This window comes from Podarcis gaigeae (assembly GCF_964106915.1).
Source record: "Podarcis gaigeae genome assembly, chromosome: 9".
Classification (NCBI taxonomy): domain Eukaryota; kingdom Metazoa; phylum Chordata; class Lepidosauria; order Squamata; family Lacertidae; genus Podarcis; species Podarcis gaigeae.
In genome coordinates, this window is record NC_139685.1 from 64,193,065 (window position 1) to 64,211,990 (window position 18,926).

Sequence of the window (18,926 nt, forward strand, 5' to 3'; positions counted from 1 at the left end):
TTAGCCTACAATTAACGGAAGACAATGTTGTTATCCAAGCTTCCGTTATCAGCGAGCCTCAGGGTTTGCTGTATAGAAGGCCTTCAATGTTCTTTGCTGAAGTTTAAAAAATAATCGTGGCTTATTATGAGTGGAAGGGAACGATGGTTTCATAACTGGGCGGAAGGTGGGAAGGGTGCATAGTAGTTTCAATGTGTGGGAGAAGGAAGCTGCAGGAGGCTGCTCACGGGGTTCGATTTTGCTCAAGGGCAGTTGCACAAAACGAAGGAGGACAGCATGGGCATGAGGCGAACATGAAAAACAGCTGCAAGGTGGGGCTTTCGAAATGAGGTTGGGAAGGTGAAAAACGAGCTTAACAGTTGCATGGGGTAGTAAGGGGAAGCTCTAGGGCAGTGGTAGGCAACCTAAGGCCCATGGGCAGGATGCGGCCCAATCGCCTTCTCAATCCGGCCCACGGGCGGTCCGGGAATCAGTGTGTTTTTACATGAGTACAATGTGTGCTTTTATTTAAAATGCATCTCTGGGTTATTTGTGGGGCCTGCCTGGTGTTTTTACATGAGTAGAATGTGTGCTTTTATGTACAATGCATCTCTGGGTTATTTGTGGGGCATAGGAATTCATTAATTTCCCCCCAAAAAATATAGTCTGGCCCACCACATGGTCTGAGGGACGGTGGACTAGCCCACGGCTGAAAAAGTTTGCTGACCCCTGATTTAGCTCTTTCTTACTGACCCCTGCTCTAGGGTAATGTTGGTGAGTGGGGCAAACTATAGTCATTCACATAATTTAGATAGGTTGCCAAATTACGGATTTTTTAAAAAATTATGGGATTTCTTTCTCCTGTGTTTTCTAGCATGAAATGCACACAGCATGCCAATGAAAATTGTTTGTTTTTGTCAGAAATCTTCAGGCAGACAGCTGTAGTGCAATCCTGGTCTTGAAATATTCATTTCAAGCCGGTGGGTAGGTATCCTATCCACTTTTGTATGGATATTTCTTGTCTGCTCTGACTCATATGGTGTTCTCTGGCATGCAGGTCCTGTTTTTTCCCCTTTGGCGTTGTGACCCATTGAGCATGTGATGGTGGAGCGTGGCCCCCATAGTTAGGCACAGTGAGTGCAGGTAGCAGAAATCCAGTCAGTCTCCAAAGTGCTACTGGAGCAGGGCTTGAGAGACCTTGTAGGAGATACTCCATAACAAGTTGTTAAAAATATATTAAAACTAATGCATTTTTATTTTTTTTAAGCATTTATATGCCATCTTCCATGCCAACCCAAGATAGTTTACAACCTTAGAAAACAATCCAAAAATCTAAATTTTGAACCAATTGTTGTAAATAAAAAACAGTAACAGTAAATACAGATTAAAATGCAACCACAAATTCAGTAACCACTACAGTTCTGAAGCCAGGTATCAGTCCTGGTCATGGCAGGGAGGAGAAATGACCAATAAGGAGAGAATTTTGACAGTTTAATGGCGATATAAGGTCTGGCTACGGAAATAGCTAGGCATTCTTAGGGGTTTGTCAGGCAGGATAAACCTGTTTAATTTCCTCAGAAAGGGTCTAGAGGTGCTTTTATGGGAAGAGTAAAGCAGATAGCCGTCCCTGGGGGAGATAGCTGTAACAGAAACAGTTCTGTGGTGGATAATTCCAGGTAAAGTTCTTGTTTAAACCTGGAAGAGTGTTTCGGGCAGAATACAAGGGCTGTGCCTTTGAGAGTGAAGCTGCCAAGCCTCTTTGAGTAAGTGGTAATAAAATACAGTTCCCACTTCCATTGTGTCTCAACTTTGATTTATACCTCTCTTGGGGAATAAGTTGTCATGGGAACCCAAATATCAAGATTATATACGCTACCACATAAGGTGAATTCCAGAATTCTCTGTGAGCAAGGTTAAATCTCCTCAGACACGGTCATGTTGCCCTTCTCCTATCTTCACTGAGGGAGCATGTCACAACGGCTATTAATGGCTACTAGCTGCAACAGCTATGCCTGTCTCCGCTGTCAGAGGCAATGTGCCTCTGACTACCAACAGCTGAGGATCATGAACGGAAAATTATTGCCGTTGTGTCCTTCTTGCAGGGTTCCCATAGGCATGTGGTGGGCCACTGTGAAAATGAGCCTTTGGCCCGATCCGCCAGGGCTCTTCTTACATTTTTTGGTATAATTATTCCCTTTATTTTTCAGCTATTAATTAGTGCATTCTTGTTTTAACAGGAGTTGCCTTTGATCAACCTCTAAGTCCAGATATTAAACAAGACTGTGCAGATAAGCATACAAAAGGCCATTATGCAAACATTGGCCCGTGGTTTGGCCAATAAATAACGTTCCTGCCAGGGTACCCAGAGCTACAGAACAACTTTTTCCTAAATAACTCTTGTAGCCGTCACTTCGTTGGGGTATTGTTTGATTTAACTACTGTATGTCCTTTACAAGCCACGTCTCCTCGCCTTTCACCTTGGAAAGAGAAATAAATCTCTTTGCAGCGTTGGGCAATAAATAGGCTTGGGTTTTGGCAAGGGAGAGTACATGCCTTAGAAATGGTGCATTCTTTTAAAGACTTTCTGTAGCCTGAAAAATAGGCCCCCTGCTGAAAAAGTTTGCTGACCCCGTTCATGATCATTTGTGTCCACGATGTTACCAGGGCAGTTATACTTTCAGTGCTCTTTGTGCCTATAAGAGTTTCAAGACGAACAAACTGCTTGGTTTCAAATTTGTGCACGTCCCGCAAGTTCCTACTGAAATCCTGTAACCTTTATACTGTAAATATTATGGGAAAGTTTGGTGTACTGCAAGGGTGCCCCTCCAGATGGCATTAATGCCATGACATTGCAGAAGCATCACGTAACAAGGGAACGATGTGTGGACGGTCCAGTATAAATCCATCACTACTGTGTTGCTGTTGTGCCAATGACATGTAACAGAATACAACCACACACAAAAAACCACTGGTCTAGAGGTGCATTTCTGTCTTCACTCAAAAGGGGGGGGGCTTGCTGTACATTGCTGCTCTGATCCAATCAAAAAACCCCTTGTGGCTGCTCATAAGTAAAAATAGAAATGGAAATTCCGCCATGGATCTCCAGCATTTCCTGTTGAGGCAGGAGGTATTTGCAATAAGTGTTTGCAATAAGCAAACCCAGCACCTACCACTGGCTCTTTGATTCAGAAAAGCAAACCTGCAGCCCAGATGGCGCATGTCTCAGTGCACAGAGGTCTCAATACATCCATATTTTCTCTTAAGAAATCAAGCTGACAGCCGTATCATAAATAAATGATACTCGTTTTGCAACCAGCCGGCACTGCGAATGCAGCCCTGTCCTCCAGAGGAGGAATGGTGGCACACCAGCACTAATGCCTAATAGCTCTCGGACTCTCCAAGTGTGGAAGGGCAGCAAAGCTTATTCATGCTCCATGTTCACAGCACACAGCCTTAGCTTTTTGCTTTTAAACAGGAAACACCTTTATTTAATTCACAGCAGGCTTTAGTAAAGAATGAAAGACAACGGTCCTTCGTTGACCTGATCTGGCAGCAATGAGTTCCACAGCTCAGCAGAAACCATGATAATCAATGGTAGACAAATGACATTTTTTTAAAAAGAAGAGGAAGAGGAGCTTAGAAAGATACAAGGATTCCTGTTTCATATAAAACACTCAATGACCCAGAATAGTTCCTTACTCCATGTTCTTACCAGGAGTTCCTCGTCACAGGATCGCTCTCTCTCATTCTGATAGATAGATGATAGAGAGAGAGAGAGATGATAGATGATGATAGATGATAGATAGATAGATAGATAGATGATAGATAGATAGATAGAGATAGATGATAGATAGATAGATGATAGATAGATAGATAGATAGATAGATAGATAGATAGATGATAGATAGATGATAGATTAGATAGATAGATGATAGATAGATAGATAGATAGATAGATAGATAGATAGATAGATAGATAGATGACAGATAGATAGATGATAGATAGATAGATAGATGATAGATGATAGAAGATAGAAGATAGAAAGATAGATGATGATAGATAGATAGATAGATAGATAGATATAGATAGATAGATATAGATAGATAGATAGATAGATAGATAGATAGATAGATAGATAGATAGATAGATATCCCTTATAACTTATTTCTGCTTCCCCTGACTTGCCACTGAAATTTATAACCCCAGACTCCCTCTCTTAGCTATCTCTTTAGCCCAATTTGCACTATGCATTTTAAGCAGTATCATACCAGTTTAAACAACTGTGGCCTCTCCAAAAGCATTCTGGGAGCTGCAGTTGGTTAAGGTTGCTGAGAGTCATTAGGAGACCACCACCCCCCACAACTCCCCTCACAGAGCTACAATTTCAAGAGTTCTCTGAGAAGAGGGGATGATTTTTAAACCACTTGGTGAATTGTAACTCTCAGAGGAACAGGAATCTCATACAACTCTCAGCAGTTATCCCCCTTAACAAACCACAGTTCCTAGGATTCTTTCGTTGAAGGTGGTAGAGTATTTCTTCGAATGTGTGGCACAGATAGGACCTTGTTTTCTGTTTCACCAAAGGGTATGGCCTGAACCAACACTGCTCAAATTACAAGGAAGAGGGTTTTTCACTAAACTTTAGGGCACAAGCTGTTCAACAGTTGAACAGGCTACCTCAGAAGGTGTTGAAGTCCAGGAACACAAGAAGCTTTCTTTGGTCTATCTAAGTCAGTACAGTCGTACCATGGATCCCAAACGCCTTGCGAGTCAAATGTTTTGGCTCCCGAACGCCGCAAACCCGGGAGTGCTCTGGTTTGCGAAATTTCTTTGGAACCCAAACGTTCTACACAGCTTCAAACGTACGTGGAATCTGGAATGGGTTCCATTCAACTTCCAAGGTACCACTGTATTGTCTTCACAGAATAGCTTGGATAAGGTGAGACCGAGAGGAGATGTGATAGCCATCTTCATATATCTAAAGGGCTGTCACATGGAAGATGGAGCAAACTTGTTTTCTCCTGCTCTGGAGGGTAGGGCTCAAGTTACAAGAAAGGAAATTCCGACTAATCATCAGTAAGAACTTTCTGACAGTAAGAGCTGTTAAGACAGTGGAACGGTCTCCCTCGGGATGTTGCAGACTCTCCATCCTTGGAGGTTTTGAAGCAAAGTTTGGATGGCCATCTGTCATGGATGCTTGCATTGAGATTTCTGCATTGGACTAAATGACTCTTGGGGTCCCTTCCAACGCCACGGTTCTGATTCTTTGATTTAGTTGCTATAGGGTGTCTCCCCCCCCCCCCGTCAGCCTTTTCACAGTCCATACGATTCCTGTAGTATTATTTACTCTTAGTATGCAGATATTAGTGTGTGAGTATTGAAGGAGTCAGGGCTATAGTTCCTACCTGGCATGTTCCACTTTTGGAACTCACAAGCAGCTTACCATGTGCTATGTACTAAGCTTGGATCCTAGAACAATAGGCAAGTAGGATCCTAGAATGCAAAATTGGCCTGCAGCAGAAGACCAATCAGGCTCCAGGAGAAAGTTAATCAGCCTATTAGGCTGGTAGGATTGTAGAATGCAAGAACTGATTGGTCTGCAGAATGCAAGAACTGATTGGTCTGCAGGAAAAGACCAATCAGGCTCCAGGAGGGAAGCAGAATCAGCCAATCAGATGGGACTCGTTGTGTAAATAATGTATATAAAAGCCTGAGGTTTGGGGGGGGCAAAAAAATCACTGTTTTACAAGCTGCAATAAAGAGCATGAAATCACTACAGGACTCCGAGTATATTTCACCATGTATAAAATTCTTCTTACTTTCTCCCTGAAGCAAGTCCGCGTGGATATTGGTGGTAACGTGGGGAGCTTTTTAATACATTGCTTCAATGTGAAATAGCTTTATATAACTGCTTCTATGGCACTTGCAGTTCAGATTTTAAACCCCAGGCTTTTATATGTTTTAGTCCAGCTGAGATTTGGGAACTAAATCATCACAGTACTTCTTTTCCACAACCCTGAAGTGTTTATGCCTAGCCACCAGAAGAAAAGTTAAATTGTCAGAGACTGCAAGGGAAGTTGCTTCAACAAAGGGTTTCCTCTTTTTGGAGCCTATGTATGAGAAACTGTCCATTTGTTTGCTGACAGATGGCCTTGCCTAGCCGTTCTTTTGAATGAAGAGGTCAGTACATGAAGAGTTATGAGAATGGGCTTGGATTTGTATGAAGAGCCTTGGCTGTAACACTTGCACTTTAATTCAGCTATTTGGAAAAGCAGTCTTTGACCGTCTTTCTAAAAAACCCAAACCTCTGGTTATTGACTTGGGCTATAAACACTGCAAATTTTCAGCTTGCCATTCTTCTGAGAGTAGGTGCTTGTACTTCATTGTATTTTCCTCTCTCCTTCTTTATGCTTCTTTGTGACTTGGTGCAATTTTGCCCATCAGGCTGCTCCTCCCCACCTACCCTGTTCTGCTTTTCGCAGTATCCTCTTTGAAGATCCAAACACATGGCTGCATTCAGCACTATGGTTTTGTTTTTTAAAGCAAATAAATCATTATGCTTAGCCAACAGAGGAAAATTAACATTGACCAAGACCGTCTAGCACTGAGACACTGGAATTAACTATAGCAGGTTCCCTACAGCTCTGTAGATGCTGTAGGCTTCTACAGAGGCTGAGGCTGATGGGAGTTGGAGTCCAACAGTTTGCCTTGCAGGCATGTCCAAAGTCTGCTTCGGGGGCCTAATGTGCTCAACAACTTTGGGGTAAAATCATAAAGAAGCTCAACAACTTCAATCCTAAAAAAAAAGTCAGCAACTTTGGTTGGCCCTTTGGTTGGCTCTCACGGCCCTTCACTTCATCAGATCTGGCCCTCTTTGAAAAATGTTTGGACACCACTGCTGAAGGCAAACAATTTAGCATGAAAGAGCATTCATGTGGCGTCCCTCAGCCTTGTTCTGGAGCAGACTTTCCCAAACTTGGGTGTCCAGCTATTGTTGGACTACAACTCCCATCATCAGGACCGGTGGGCAGGAAAGATGGGACTTGTACCCCCAAAGCAGCTAGAGACCTAAGTTTGGGAAAGTCTGTTCTAGAGCCTGGGGCGATTCATTACTTCTGGGAGGAGGGGGTGAATGTTCAGGCATTTGTTTTTCTGGAGTGCAATGAACTCCACCCTTAACTAGGGCAGCCTTAGAAGCCTTCCCACAGTTTGAAAGTTACAAGGGTAAGAGATGTGAAGCATGTGAACTTAGAAAGATCTTGTAATTGTTGGGAACAAAAGGAAGCAATATTCAGCGATAACCAAGAAGCAAGTTGGTTTAATTCAAGCTCTTGCAGTTGTATTTGATGTAGGCATTCTAACTAGGTGTGCTTTATAGCATCTTAAAACATAGCCCTGCATGTTAGCGGGATCTGCTTTATTGGCTTGGATGTCCAGCCTCCTCGTGGATCCTTTCTGTACTGGCATAATATGGCTCTTGTTCTCTGTGCGTTTTATCAAAATCAATCTTAGCAGAGCTGGTGGATTGCTGACAGTGGATTACACAATGGGCTAAACCCTCCAAACCTGAATGTGAGGAGTGTTAATATCACAATGCCAAGAATCTCTTCCCAGAGGCGTTATTACCTAGTAAAAACCCTAGAGGGAAAATGTTGGGCAAGCTCTCCTGCAAATGTGGTCAAGGTCACTGCCTGAGAACCAGATTGTACGTTATGGATGGGCTCTAAAGGCTTGTTCAGCCCAGTGGAGATTTGGGCTTCTTTTTCTGGAACTCCCAAGCTGTGTGGCAAACTGCTTTCGAGATTGAGGGGCCTTTCGAAAGCAGATGGTGATTGGCCATGGGGTATCCTGAGCAAAACACGAGCAGTCCACTGGGCATGCCAGGCTTTTGAGTACGCCAAGGCCAGGTGCTAGCTCTTTGGAGCCTATCCTGTATTTTCCCCCGGGCACAGATAATTTCCACATAAAAAGGATGTCCTGCTTAAAGTTGCTTTCAATCTTTTCTCAGCATGGAAAGGGGGAAACACCTGTTGATAGCCCAGCTGCATGTTATGTGTCATTGTGTGAAACGAAAGCCCAATGGACACATTCCCTGTCTCCTCCCCTCGCCCCCCCTCCAAAATCAACTTTGTAAGGGGACAGTTTTGTGTGGAGAAGCAGCAAGGGGGAGCATGTGCTTTATCCTTTTCTCTCCATCCATGTTTGCATTTGTGCTTCCAGTCTTTCCACCCTCCAAGCTGCTTTCTCTCCTTGCAGGGTTTCCACACATGTTTACCCTTGCAAAATTGTATGAAGAACTTCATGGAGGGAAAAGCAACCTGGGGGGGTAATTAATTTGAAGTAGGGGGAAAGTTAAGCACCCACTGCTTAATTATGTAAAGCCGATGGGGATCGGGAATGGCTCTTCCAGGTAGTACAGTGGTACCTTGGATTACATACACTTCAGGTTACATATGCTTCAGGTTACAGACTCCGCTAACCCAGAAATAGTGCTTCAAGTTAAGAACTTTGCTTCAGGAAAAGAACAGAAATTGGGCTCCGGCGGCACAGCAGCAGCAGGAGGCCCCATTGGTTAAAGTGGTCTTCAGGTTAAGAACAGTTTCAGGTTAAGAACGGACCTCTGGAACGAATTGAGTACTTCACGCAAGGTACCACTGTAAATAGAAAGGGCCACCTGAGTTTGCTCATGTGAATCTCTGTGTAAAATTTCAAGCCAGACTTTGCAACCTTGGCACTCTCTGTGCTGACTAGAACATATGGGAGTTGTACTCCAAAACATCTGGAGGAATACCCCTCGTGCAGTGGCAGCTGGTGGAGCCAGAGTCAATGATTGGCAGAGCCAACAATTTCTACCTTGGCCGCCATCCTCCTCCCTTGAAGAAAAGGAACCTAGCAGACAGTGGCACCCCCTGGAATGGATGTATGTGGGAAGGCAGGTGGGGTGAGTTGGTAGCACAGTGCCCTTCTTGGTGTAATGGTCCAGCCTCCACTGTCCCCATCTTGAACCTGCTTGGGTACAGAGCCTACACTGGATATTTTCATTGCTTTTTATCTGAATTTGTAAATATTTCTGTCTCTCTTTAACAGACCAGCTGCAAGGAAGAGACGCTTGTGGCCGCACCTCTCTCCGCCTAGGCCCTTCTGAGCCAGAAGCTGGGCGAAGCTGACAGGAGCCTTGCAACACATTGCGTTCCCATGGGGACTGTACCAGATCCTCTGAGGTCTGCCAAGCGTCCACTGGTCACCGCTTCTGAGGAGGAAAACGACCTGAAAAGGTTGCAGTCCTCTAAACACCAGCACAAGCAATCCAGCATAGAGAGCAACAGCAATGGATTTCCTTTCACTGCCAAGGTGCAACCCACTGGAGATCGCCTGCTTGAAGGGAACTGTGGGGAGGAAGCTGATGCTGCAACAGGCGAACGGCATTGTGGGTATGACACTGGGAAACCAAGAATGTTTGCTCCTGGATCCTCCAGCCCATCCAAAGAAGGCTGCCTAGCAGTTCTGGAGCTGGGGAATAACTCTGAGCGGGAAAGCAGTAGTGATGCCGGAGCTCAAGGCCAGGACCCAGCAAAAGAACATGTTGCAGTCAAGGCACCTGCTACCCAGGAAGCCAATGAAATTGTGCCAAGTGGTGCTGGAGGACAACTTTGCAGTGCAGCAGATAAGGCAAGCTCTCTGCCTGGAGGTGGTGGTGGCAGAGTCACAGAGAGCACAGCTCATGGCAGGTCTTCTCCTCCTTCAAATGCCCAGCAAGCTGCTCCAACCACAAAGGAAATTGTGGGTGAAAGGATTAGTCCCGAAGTGACGCAGGTGCCAGACTCGGCAAAGGAACTGGAGCCTGTCTCTGATCTTGCGCTGAAGGCCCACGGTTGCTTGGATTCAGAGCCAAAGGGCTCAAAGGAGGCAGGCTCCGAGTCTGGCTCAAGAACTGCACCAGAGATGGTCCCCAAACCCAGCCTTGGGAGCCCACCACAGCCTTCGTGCAGTGACAAGGCTGTGGAGAAGGTAGGACCTGAGCCCTCCAAGTTGAAGGACACAGGGACCATGATGGTGCAACCTGAGGGTGGGGTTGCAGGTGGGGAGGTGGCCAGCAGGACCCATCAGGATGCCGGGGTGCAGGCTGTAGCCAGCATGGAAAGCAGATCAGCGTCCACCAGCCCAAGCATCTTTGCTGCGTTCTTACGGGAAAACATGCCTCCCCAGGCAACACAGAAGCAAGAGCAGTTGCACATTATTTACACAGGAGCCGGCGGGAAGGAGCAGTCGGAAATCGTCGACGACTTTCCGGCGCTTGTCCAGACAGCTGTGTCTCCTGCCACCGTGACCGAAGCCCATATCCAGGCAGCAGCTGCAGTAGACGAGGGGTTGGCAGTTCAGGCTGTCAAACTTCAAGAGGGCACAGCAGGCACTCACGATACAGCCCACTCGACTTTGTCAGGCGACGTGACGTATCCCTGCCCTGGCGGTGTGCAAGAAACGTCGTCCAAGGTGACAGAAGCACAAACAGCAAATGCAGCCAGCCATCGCAGCGATGCTTCCCAGGAGCTGCTGGACGCTTCAGCCATGCTGAAGACAGCGCCGATTGACCAGATTACTGTCAATGGCAGCGCTTCCCCGCACCCCACACGCAGCGAAACCAAGCTACCTCCACCTTCTGCTCTGCCAGGAATCAATAGCAAACCTCAGCACCTTGGACCCTCCTCTGTTGCAGAAAGCCAACAGATGCATCCAGCCTCCTGCAGCATATCTGAACAAGACAAGGCTCTCCGCACCGCTGGCGGCACTCCCAATAGCGGTTGCAGAGAGCAGCTGCGCACTGAGACGGTTAAGAGTCTTGAGACGGTTCCAGCCAGCCTCCACGTGGACGTCAAACCAAAGGGGGAAGGGAAATCCGTCCCTCTCAGTCCGAAGGAACAGGGGACAACTAACACTCCAGCAGTGGCTACTGTGCCCCCGCCTGTGTGTGCCCCAGCCACAGCAAAAATTGAGCAGGATAAGCTTCCAGACAAAGAGGCAAGAGGATTTAGCATTCAGAATCTGGAAGCTGAGTCTGGGTTGAGTAGAAATTCTGGCCCTGGTCTAGGAACCAAAAGCAACAGAACTAAGAAGGGAGAGAAGGGCAATCTTTCAGCCTCTCCCGCTTTGCCCTTGCCAAAGCTCGGCGAGAAGAAGAAGGAAGGAAAACCTGCTGCGGAGAGCAAAGGGCACCCGAAGCAGTCTAAGCGCGTCCGGGATGTCGTGTGGGACGAGCAGGGCATGACTTGGGAGGTTTACGGGGCCTCCCTTGACCCCGAGTCGTTGGGGGTCGCCATCCAGAATCACTTGCAGAGGCAGATTAGAGAACACGAGAAACTGATTAAGGCCCAAAACAGCCAGACCCGGAAATCTGTTTCTTCGGATACGTCTTCAAATAGAAAACTTAAAGGGAGGCAGCACAGTGTTTTCCAGTCCATGATGCAGAATTTCAGGCGCCCCAATTGCTGCGTTCGCCCTGCTGCTTCCTCTGTGTTGGACTGAAAGAGTCGGGAAGGCGATGAGCGTCCGTTTGTAGCCATTTGTTTCTGTGTGTGCACAGAAATCTGTAGAAAATAAGCCCAGGAGCTCAGCTTTGATGCTTGAGATTCTGATATAATGATTGGGGGTGGGGGGTGGGAGGGGGGGGCAGAGTAATGGCTGTGTATTGTATGCCCAGTAAGTCATCACATCTGAGCTGTCTTGTTCTCTGCAAACGACACGTGCAGCTTTTACGTTTACTTAGAAGCCACTCCGGTCTGTTGCCAAACGACAACATAAGCACTTAAAAACGAAGCACAATGTGAGATTGCCAATTTACTGCACCAACAGTGTGGCAGCTTTTTGCAGGCGGAAGAGAAGGGAGGCATCAAACCCTTTGCAAATGCCTTTCACGTACAACTAGGTCTTAACAATGTCGATAATGAAAACTTCAACAACTTATGTAGCAAATATTCCCAAGTACCTGGATCAGGTTGCGTTGGTGCTGAGAGAGTCAAAGGAGCTGGTTTTCTTAAAATGATAGACTCTCTCTGAGGCGGTGGTAAGAGGATATCCCCTTGCAATTAGGGTGGTATTCCAAGTATGCCGGTCAGAAGGAGGCACCCCAAAGACGATCCACCCCTTTTTGCCTCACATGCTAAAAAGCCCTTAGGGGTCCTGTACCAATCACATGCTAGCCTTTGCCAACCTGGGGCCATCCAGATGTTTTGTACTACATCTTCCATCAGCCCCAGCTGTGCTGATGGGAGTTGTGGTCCAAAACATCTGGACATCCAGTTGGAGAAGGTTAATCTGTACATATATGGTTACAGTGTGCCAAAAGGCCTGCTGGTGGCGTTCTTCTTGAAGGTTCTGGAAACCTCTGGCATCCTAGACGCGATAAAGGTCCTTCAGACTGGAGTATAAGGGACTTCAGAAATACTCAAGAAATTTCAATGGGTACCAGAATTTCTGTTAATTGTGAGATTTTGACTGTTATTTGCTCCTTAATGGGTCTCCTTTTCCTGTCCTCCACCCCGCCCATTGCAATTTTGTATTTTGCAATGTTTTATCTTAGAGGTGATACTTCCACAGAGAAGTGGAGAAATGGTTTGGATTTTCAGCAGCAGTGTAAAGAGGGCATGAAAGATTATTGTGCAGCCTTGTAATTTTAAAAAATAATTTTTTAAAATTAGTTTTCCACTATACCCCCCAAAATAGCCAAATTATAACAATAACAATTAATTCCCAAATGATACAATTATCAAAATGCCAATCAACTTCCAATTAATACATTTTAGTTAAAGTGGCTCCCCGTATGGTATTTTGGTGCATTTCTGATCTTATATCACTGCGTTCCATGATCTTAATTTATCTCAGTTACATTTCAGTTATAATAATAACAACCCTTTAGTCAACAGCTACATAATTAATTATCTCCATTCGTGATGTTATAAGATACAAATTTATAAAGCTTCAAGTGAGGAACTCAAACTATTATCTTTAGTCTGCCTTGTGTGTGAAAACTGTTAGGTCCATAGAGATTCCTTCTGTCCATATATATTGTTGTCTCTTTCACTTCCCAACTTGTTGTTTTCTCCCATTGTGACTTGGTGCAGAACTGAATCTCAAAGTATCTCAGAGGTCTTATCTCTCCATCCCTTGCTTTGATGTCTCAGAACAGGCAACAGTTTCCTAGAAACCATTCCGTCTCACTAGTAAACCGCGTCACAGATCTTCGCCATTTCCCCCTCAGCCTAGGAAAAGGTGGGCAGTTTTCAAATGCACTGAACATTTAATACTCCTTTCCAACTCCCAGAATCTCTGCAGCGTTCTTATCACAGCCCCTAGATTCTTTTCCTTTCAGCTAGAGATTTATGGTGCAATTCATGGTGCCAGGACGGCTGCTTGTTGCCATGCTAGATAGAAGCTATGCCTCTTGGTCTTGAATGTGAGCAACCAACAGGACAATGTTGTCATAGGGTTTGAACATTGTGTTTCCCTACAGATTGTTCCCAAGAAACTTGTTTGGGAAGGTGAAATAACTGCTAGTTCTTTACTCTGTCTTGTTAACATGGAGAACCAGTGTGTCGTAAGGGTTAGGGTGTTAGACCAGGATCTGGGAGAGTAGGGTTCAAATCCCCACTCAGCCATGAAGCTCACTGGGTGACCTTGGGTCACTCCCCCTCTCAGCCTAACCTACCTGAAATGAAGAGGACAACCACATACACCACCTTGAGGATAAAGGTGGTATATAATTGTTATAATTTCTAGCTCAGAGGCAAATGTGAGTGCCCCTTCATTTCAGAGCAGGTGGGAAGAGCCTCTGAAGTGGCTTCAGCGTGGATAATAACATTGTGGGGGAAATCTGCGTTGCTATACTCTCCTGAATGATCTCAGAGCACCACAGGAAGGATATGCACTTTAGAGGCTTCCCGTGCTGTTAAGGTACCATTCGTTCCATCAGTTTCACTCAGTAAGGCTTAAACAAGATTTCTCCCATATAGATTTCCCAGTTCTGAGAACCTTTGCACTCTTACTGAACTTAACTATTAAAAAAGAAAAAAAAAAATCAATTCCAAATTATTCCCCTCTCCACAAATTGGCGGTGGCCACTCAGCCAGAAGAGCTTAGTAGATTGTTAATTGATTTTGTCACTCCAGTTGTGTAACTGTTGCTTTATAGATCTGGGGGCTAGATTAAGAAAGACAATCTGGGGGAAGGGAAATCACAGCATCCAGATAATTGCCCAACCTTTGCCAGGCTTTCCGTGTCAAAAAAGCAAAAGCCACAAGCCTAGCCAGCTGAAAGTGGAAAGGTCTGTGGTATATCTGTTCCCTTGCTTGAGGTTGGATGGGTAAAAGGCTTAAGCATCCCAACAGAATCTGCTCAAGCAGAGTAGGCTGGATTCCAGGAGTGAAATTCAAATTTTGCAGTCATATACATGTTTATTCCAGATAAATTGCAGGGTGGAACCACCAATTGCACAAAATAAAAGTAGTCTGCGGCCAAAAGTGGAACCCCTATGCTAAATATTCCCCTTCCCCCTCCACAGTGTGCAGTAAAACATGTGGCCTATTTCTGATGCCACTGTTTTGTGCATTTTCCGTCTTTCCGTAACTGAGATTGCAGACATGCATGACGTTATGACATCTAGCTGTAAGGGGAGTTTTATTGCTCATTTTGGCAGCAACCCTGGGTTCCTTATGACATGTAGTTCCACTGTCCCATTCGAAGATTTGCCTTCTCCCTAGAGTTTACTTAAGATGTCAGTTTTGATATCAACATATTCCAGTACAGACCATCCAATTCCAATCTCCCATGCCTGCCCCTCTGTCTTTTGTTCATAGTCAGAAAACAGACCCAATAACTAGCACAGTTTGAGTATGTGGTGTTATCTGTCCTCAAAAAGAAAATACTTGCATTTTTCCCCATCAGAGAAACTAAAAAATAAAACCACAATGCCATACTGGGATAATAGAAATTCATGTGGAATGCGGTAAAACAGAGGCTCACATTTAAAAGTTTCCTAAGAACCAAGTCCACAAACTGATTAAACCTACATCCTTGAATTTGAATCAGCTGAGTCCCAGAAAAATTCAGAGAGACTAAGCTGGCATAAATCCAAACCTGCCTAGGATTTCATGACTTCGCTGGTAGGTTGTTTCCATTGCCTAATAGCTATCTTTAAGACTACACTAGCCAATCCTTCGTGGGATGCAGCTATGAGAGAAATCACAATAAAGACCATAGACCACAATCCTGGCAAGATTAAGCACTTGTATATCTCCCTAATTTAAACAGGAAATTAAGCAAGTGGCCTGGTTCATGTCACAGCAAACCATGGTTTACAGTGGGAGTGATTAACCTGAAATCCTCCAGATGTTGGACTACAGCTCCTATCATCCCTGACCATGGGATGGGGACGTTGGGATTTGGAGTCCACAACATCTGGAGGGTGACAGGGTAGCCGTCTGTAGTTTATGGTTTACCCCTAAGCAGGACTTCAGGAAACCTGAAGTTTGGCTTCTTGAGATAGGCAAAAGCAGGATGTGGTTCACATTCACAGATCACAACAAGCCTTCATAGTTTGTTTTCATTCACACTAAAGGGAAGAGCCAAGTACGAGCAATGTACTCATTCACAGTAAAGCACAAACCATGGTTTACTGTGACATGGAAACAAGGCCTGCATAGAACTTTTTTGAAATACCCCTCCAAATGCTTAACTTTGTCTGAAATGTATTCCAATGTTGTTGTTTTTAAAAAGCATGAAATCATTTAGTTCCTTTATTGCCATGTATTGTGCAAAACCATTTTTCCTTCTGTTTTGTTTTTGTAAGGGGAAAAGCTCTGTTTTACATATTGGCTTGAAGCTATCGGCACTGGTGCTTTTTGGAATGTACTTAGATGTACATCTTACTGACCCTTGCTTCATTGTTTCCCTGGCGGCAAAACAGGCTGTTCTGTTGGGCATGCAACACACATAATAATGATAGGAGATAATTTACTGTAAGGAGCACCAGTTCAGCAAATCCTTCCTTGAAATGTTGTCCTTAAACAAATAAATGAAAAACATTGAACACTCTTAAAAGAATTAATTCAGTTGCATTTAAAACAAAAAACAGCAACAGCTTTCACCGTTGTGTTTTACACAAATATTATCACCATATTCTTTAGAAAGATTTGCAGTCTAGTTTTTTACTTTACCCGTTGTGCTTCCTTAGGGCTCATATCCATCTGTAATTAGGTGCCTGTAGAAAGGGCTGCGAACAAAATTAGCAGCTAAGGGAACTGGGTATTGTGTGGAGCAGGGTTTCCCAAATGTGGGTCTCCAGCTGTTTTTGGACTATAGTTCCTATCATCCCTGACCACTGGTCCTGCTAGCTAGATTGAATTCCCATGTCACGAATTCCAAGATGACTTCCAATTCCCCCATTGTGATTCCTAATTTACATTACGACTGCGCACTTAACTTTATCTCTCCTAGGTTATTCGGTTGTGTTAATTTTGTAAACTTCTCTTATTTCATGCAGAAATCAACTGAGGCCTGCCAAAGAACGTAGATTATTACAATGTCCTTTTAAGTATTCTCTGTAAACATTCCACTCACTATTAAACATTGGATCTGTATGGTCTCAGAATCTTGCTGTCAATCTTGCTAGCTCTGCATATTCTAACATTTTATTCTGCCAATCTAATTTTGAGGGAGTAGAATCTCCTTTGTAGTTCAACAGCAGCTGGAGACCCAAGTTTGGGAAACCCTGGTTTCGAGAAAAGGAGATTTGAGGCACAATCTCTCCACCAGCAGGCAGAGCTCCCTCCCACCCAGCCCCCAAATGGGCTCAGCATAGGGCTTAGCGCAGTCCTGATCGTCCCTATAGAATCATATTTGGAAGGGTCCTTGAATGACCTTGGGGGCCAATCTGTAATGGGGAGCCGACATGGTGCCCTCCAGATATTTTTGGACTCCTCAGCTGTTGGCCATGCTGCCTGGGGCTGATGAGCATTGAAGTCCACAACAGCTGAAGGGCCCCCACATTGGCCACCCCTGATCAAAATGCTCCCCACAGCAGGGTTTCCCAAACTTGGGTCTGCAGCTGTTTTGGGACTACAACTCCCATCATCCCTAGCTAGCAGGACCAGTGGTCAGGGATGATGGGAACTGTAGTCCAAAAGCAGCAGGAGACCCAAATTTGGGAAACCCTGCTCTGACAGAACCAAGGTTCCACTGTAAATCTTGTGAAATAAATCTAAAAAATCATTATTATTAGTTATTTGAAAAAAAATTTTTTTAACCTTTTGGTTTCCACATACCACAAAGCTGAGGGCTTTGTTTTTTTACAATGCAATCCTATATGCATCTGCTCAGAAGCTAATCCCATGGGGTCCAAACAGGCTTACTGCCAGGCAGGTGAGTGTGGAGTTGCTGCTTAAATGACTTGAGTTGTTTTTGAAAACTTTACCCTAGAATATCTGCCTGGGCTTATTTCTCCTTTCTGCAAAGTCCATCCTACCAAGCACTAATCTTCTCATCATTTACAAAGCATTCTTTACGGGATGAAGGATGCAATGCCATATTAATAGGAATTACTTCCTTATGGAGAGAGAGAGGCGGATAGGGGGCAAGTATTTATGATACCGTGCAAATGGTAAATAGAACATGCTGATAGAACTTGCATGGCAAATATTTTACAAAATATGGGATGTTTCCAATGTGTAAATCTTCCTTTTGCATAACTGAACAACATATTTCTGGATGGAATACCAAAATCAAATGGATTAGAAATTTAAGTTCATTAAATCTTCATCATAATTGCCATGCTGCCATTTCAGTTTTATATTCCATGCATTGCAATTCTGTGACAGATGCTTTTCATTGTTCTCCAGTATCAACAGTAAATAATAATAATTATTATTATTATTATTATTATTATTATTATTATTATTATTATTATTATTGTCAAAATCTGTAGAGACAAATTGCCTCCTAGCTATCAACAGCACTGTTTATTCAGTCTTCAAACTGACACCCTAATCTTAAAAAACAATTGCATACTTGGCCATTGACACTATAATATTGGTGTAAATTGTCTGTGTGTGTTTTAAAATTGCACTGGTGCTGGTGAAAATTGTGCTAGAGACAGACAGATGTAAACAAGCATTAACCAAACAATGTGAATCCCAGCCAATGCCCCAAGTTTTCCCTGTGTTCGCTGTGCACTTAATTAAATGAAAATTAATTAATGTGGCCTTCAGTACCTTAACTATTGATTTGCTAAAGAAGCAGGGTTTAGGAAGAGATAACAAGGAGATATTAAGACCCTTCAGCATTTCTTTTAAGTATAGTCCGATAGACGATAGTAGCAGATAACAGGCAATGTGCACCAGATCAGGTTCTCAGACTTTGGCTGGTAAATTTACATTTTACATGAAACCAGTTCATAGGTACACAAAATCCATTAGCTCTAGGCCAGGCATGGCCAAACTTGGCCCTCCAGCTGCTTTGTGACTACAACTCCCATCACCCCTAGCTAACAGGACCAGTGGTCAGGGATGATGGGAATTGTAGTCCCAAAACAGCTGGAGGGCCAAGTTTGGCCATGTCTGCTCTAGGCAATGCCTTAAGACCTGGCCTCAACCTTGTGTTTCCTGTTACTGTTTTTCCTTCCAGGTTTCAGCCTCAGCCAATTTTGAGTACACTGTTTGTCAGCAAATAAGTTAGGGCCCTGGATTGATCTGTCTAGCCGTCAGTCACCGGAACAAACTCTTAAATAACAAAAAGCTATTCTCTCATATTCCACCTTTTGATTCACTCGCAGATGATATTTGAAGTGCCATATTTGAGGGATGGGGGATGTTGTTGTTTTGTATATGCCTGTGAAAGAGGTCTGTAATATCATTTTTCCTGCCTCCCTTATCATCGTCCAAAATGTGAATGTTGGGTTTATT

General features: G+C 44.3%; 1 protein-coding gene across 2 annotated transcripts in view; it reads left to right on the forward strand.

Annotated features, from left to right (window-relative positions):
• Positions 1-16,359, forward strand: part of GPRIN3 (GPRIN family member 3) — a 44,047-nt gene extending 27,688 nt beyond the window's left edge. The window contains exons 1-2 of one of the 2 annotated variants that reach the window (XM_083756496.1): positions 4,913-5,012; positions 9,067-12,572. In XM_083756496.1, coding sequence (XP_083612622.1) covers positions 9,175-11,499 — 2,325 coding nt within the window. In that variant the 5' untranslated portion in view covers positions 4,913-5,012; positions 9,067-9,174 and the 3' untranslated portion in view covers positions 11,500-12,572. Of the gene's footprint in view, positions 1-4,912; positions 5,013-9,066 lie in introns of those variants that run through there. The other variant, XM_083756495.1, reaches the window with a different exon arrangement.
• Positions 16,360-18,926: the final 2,567 nt, after the last annotated feature.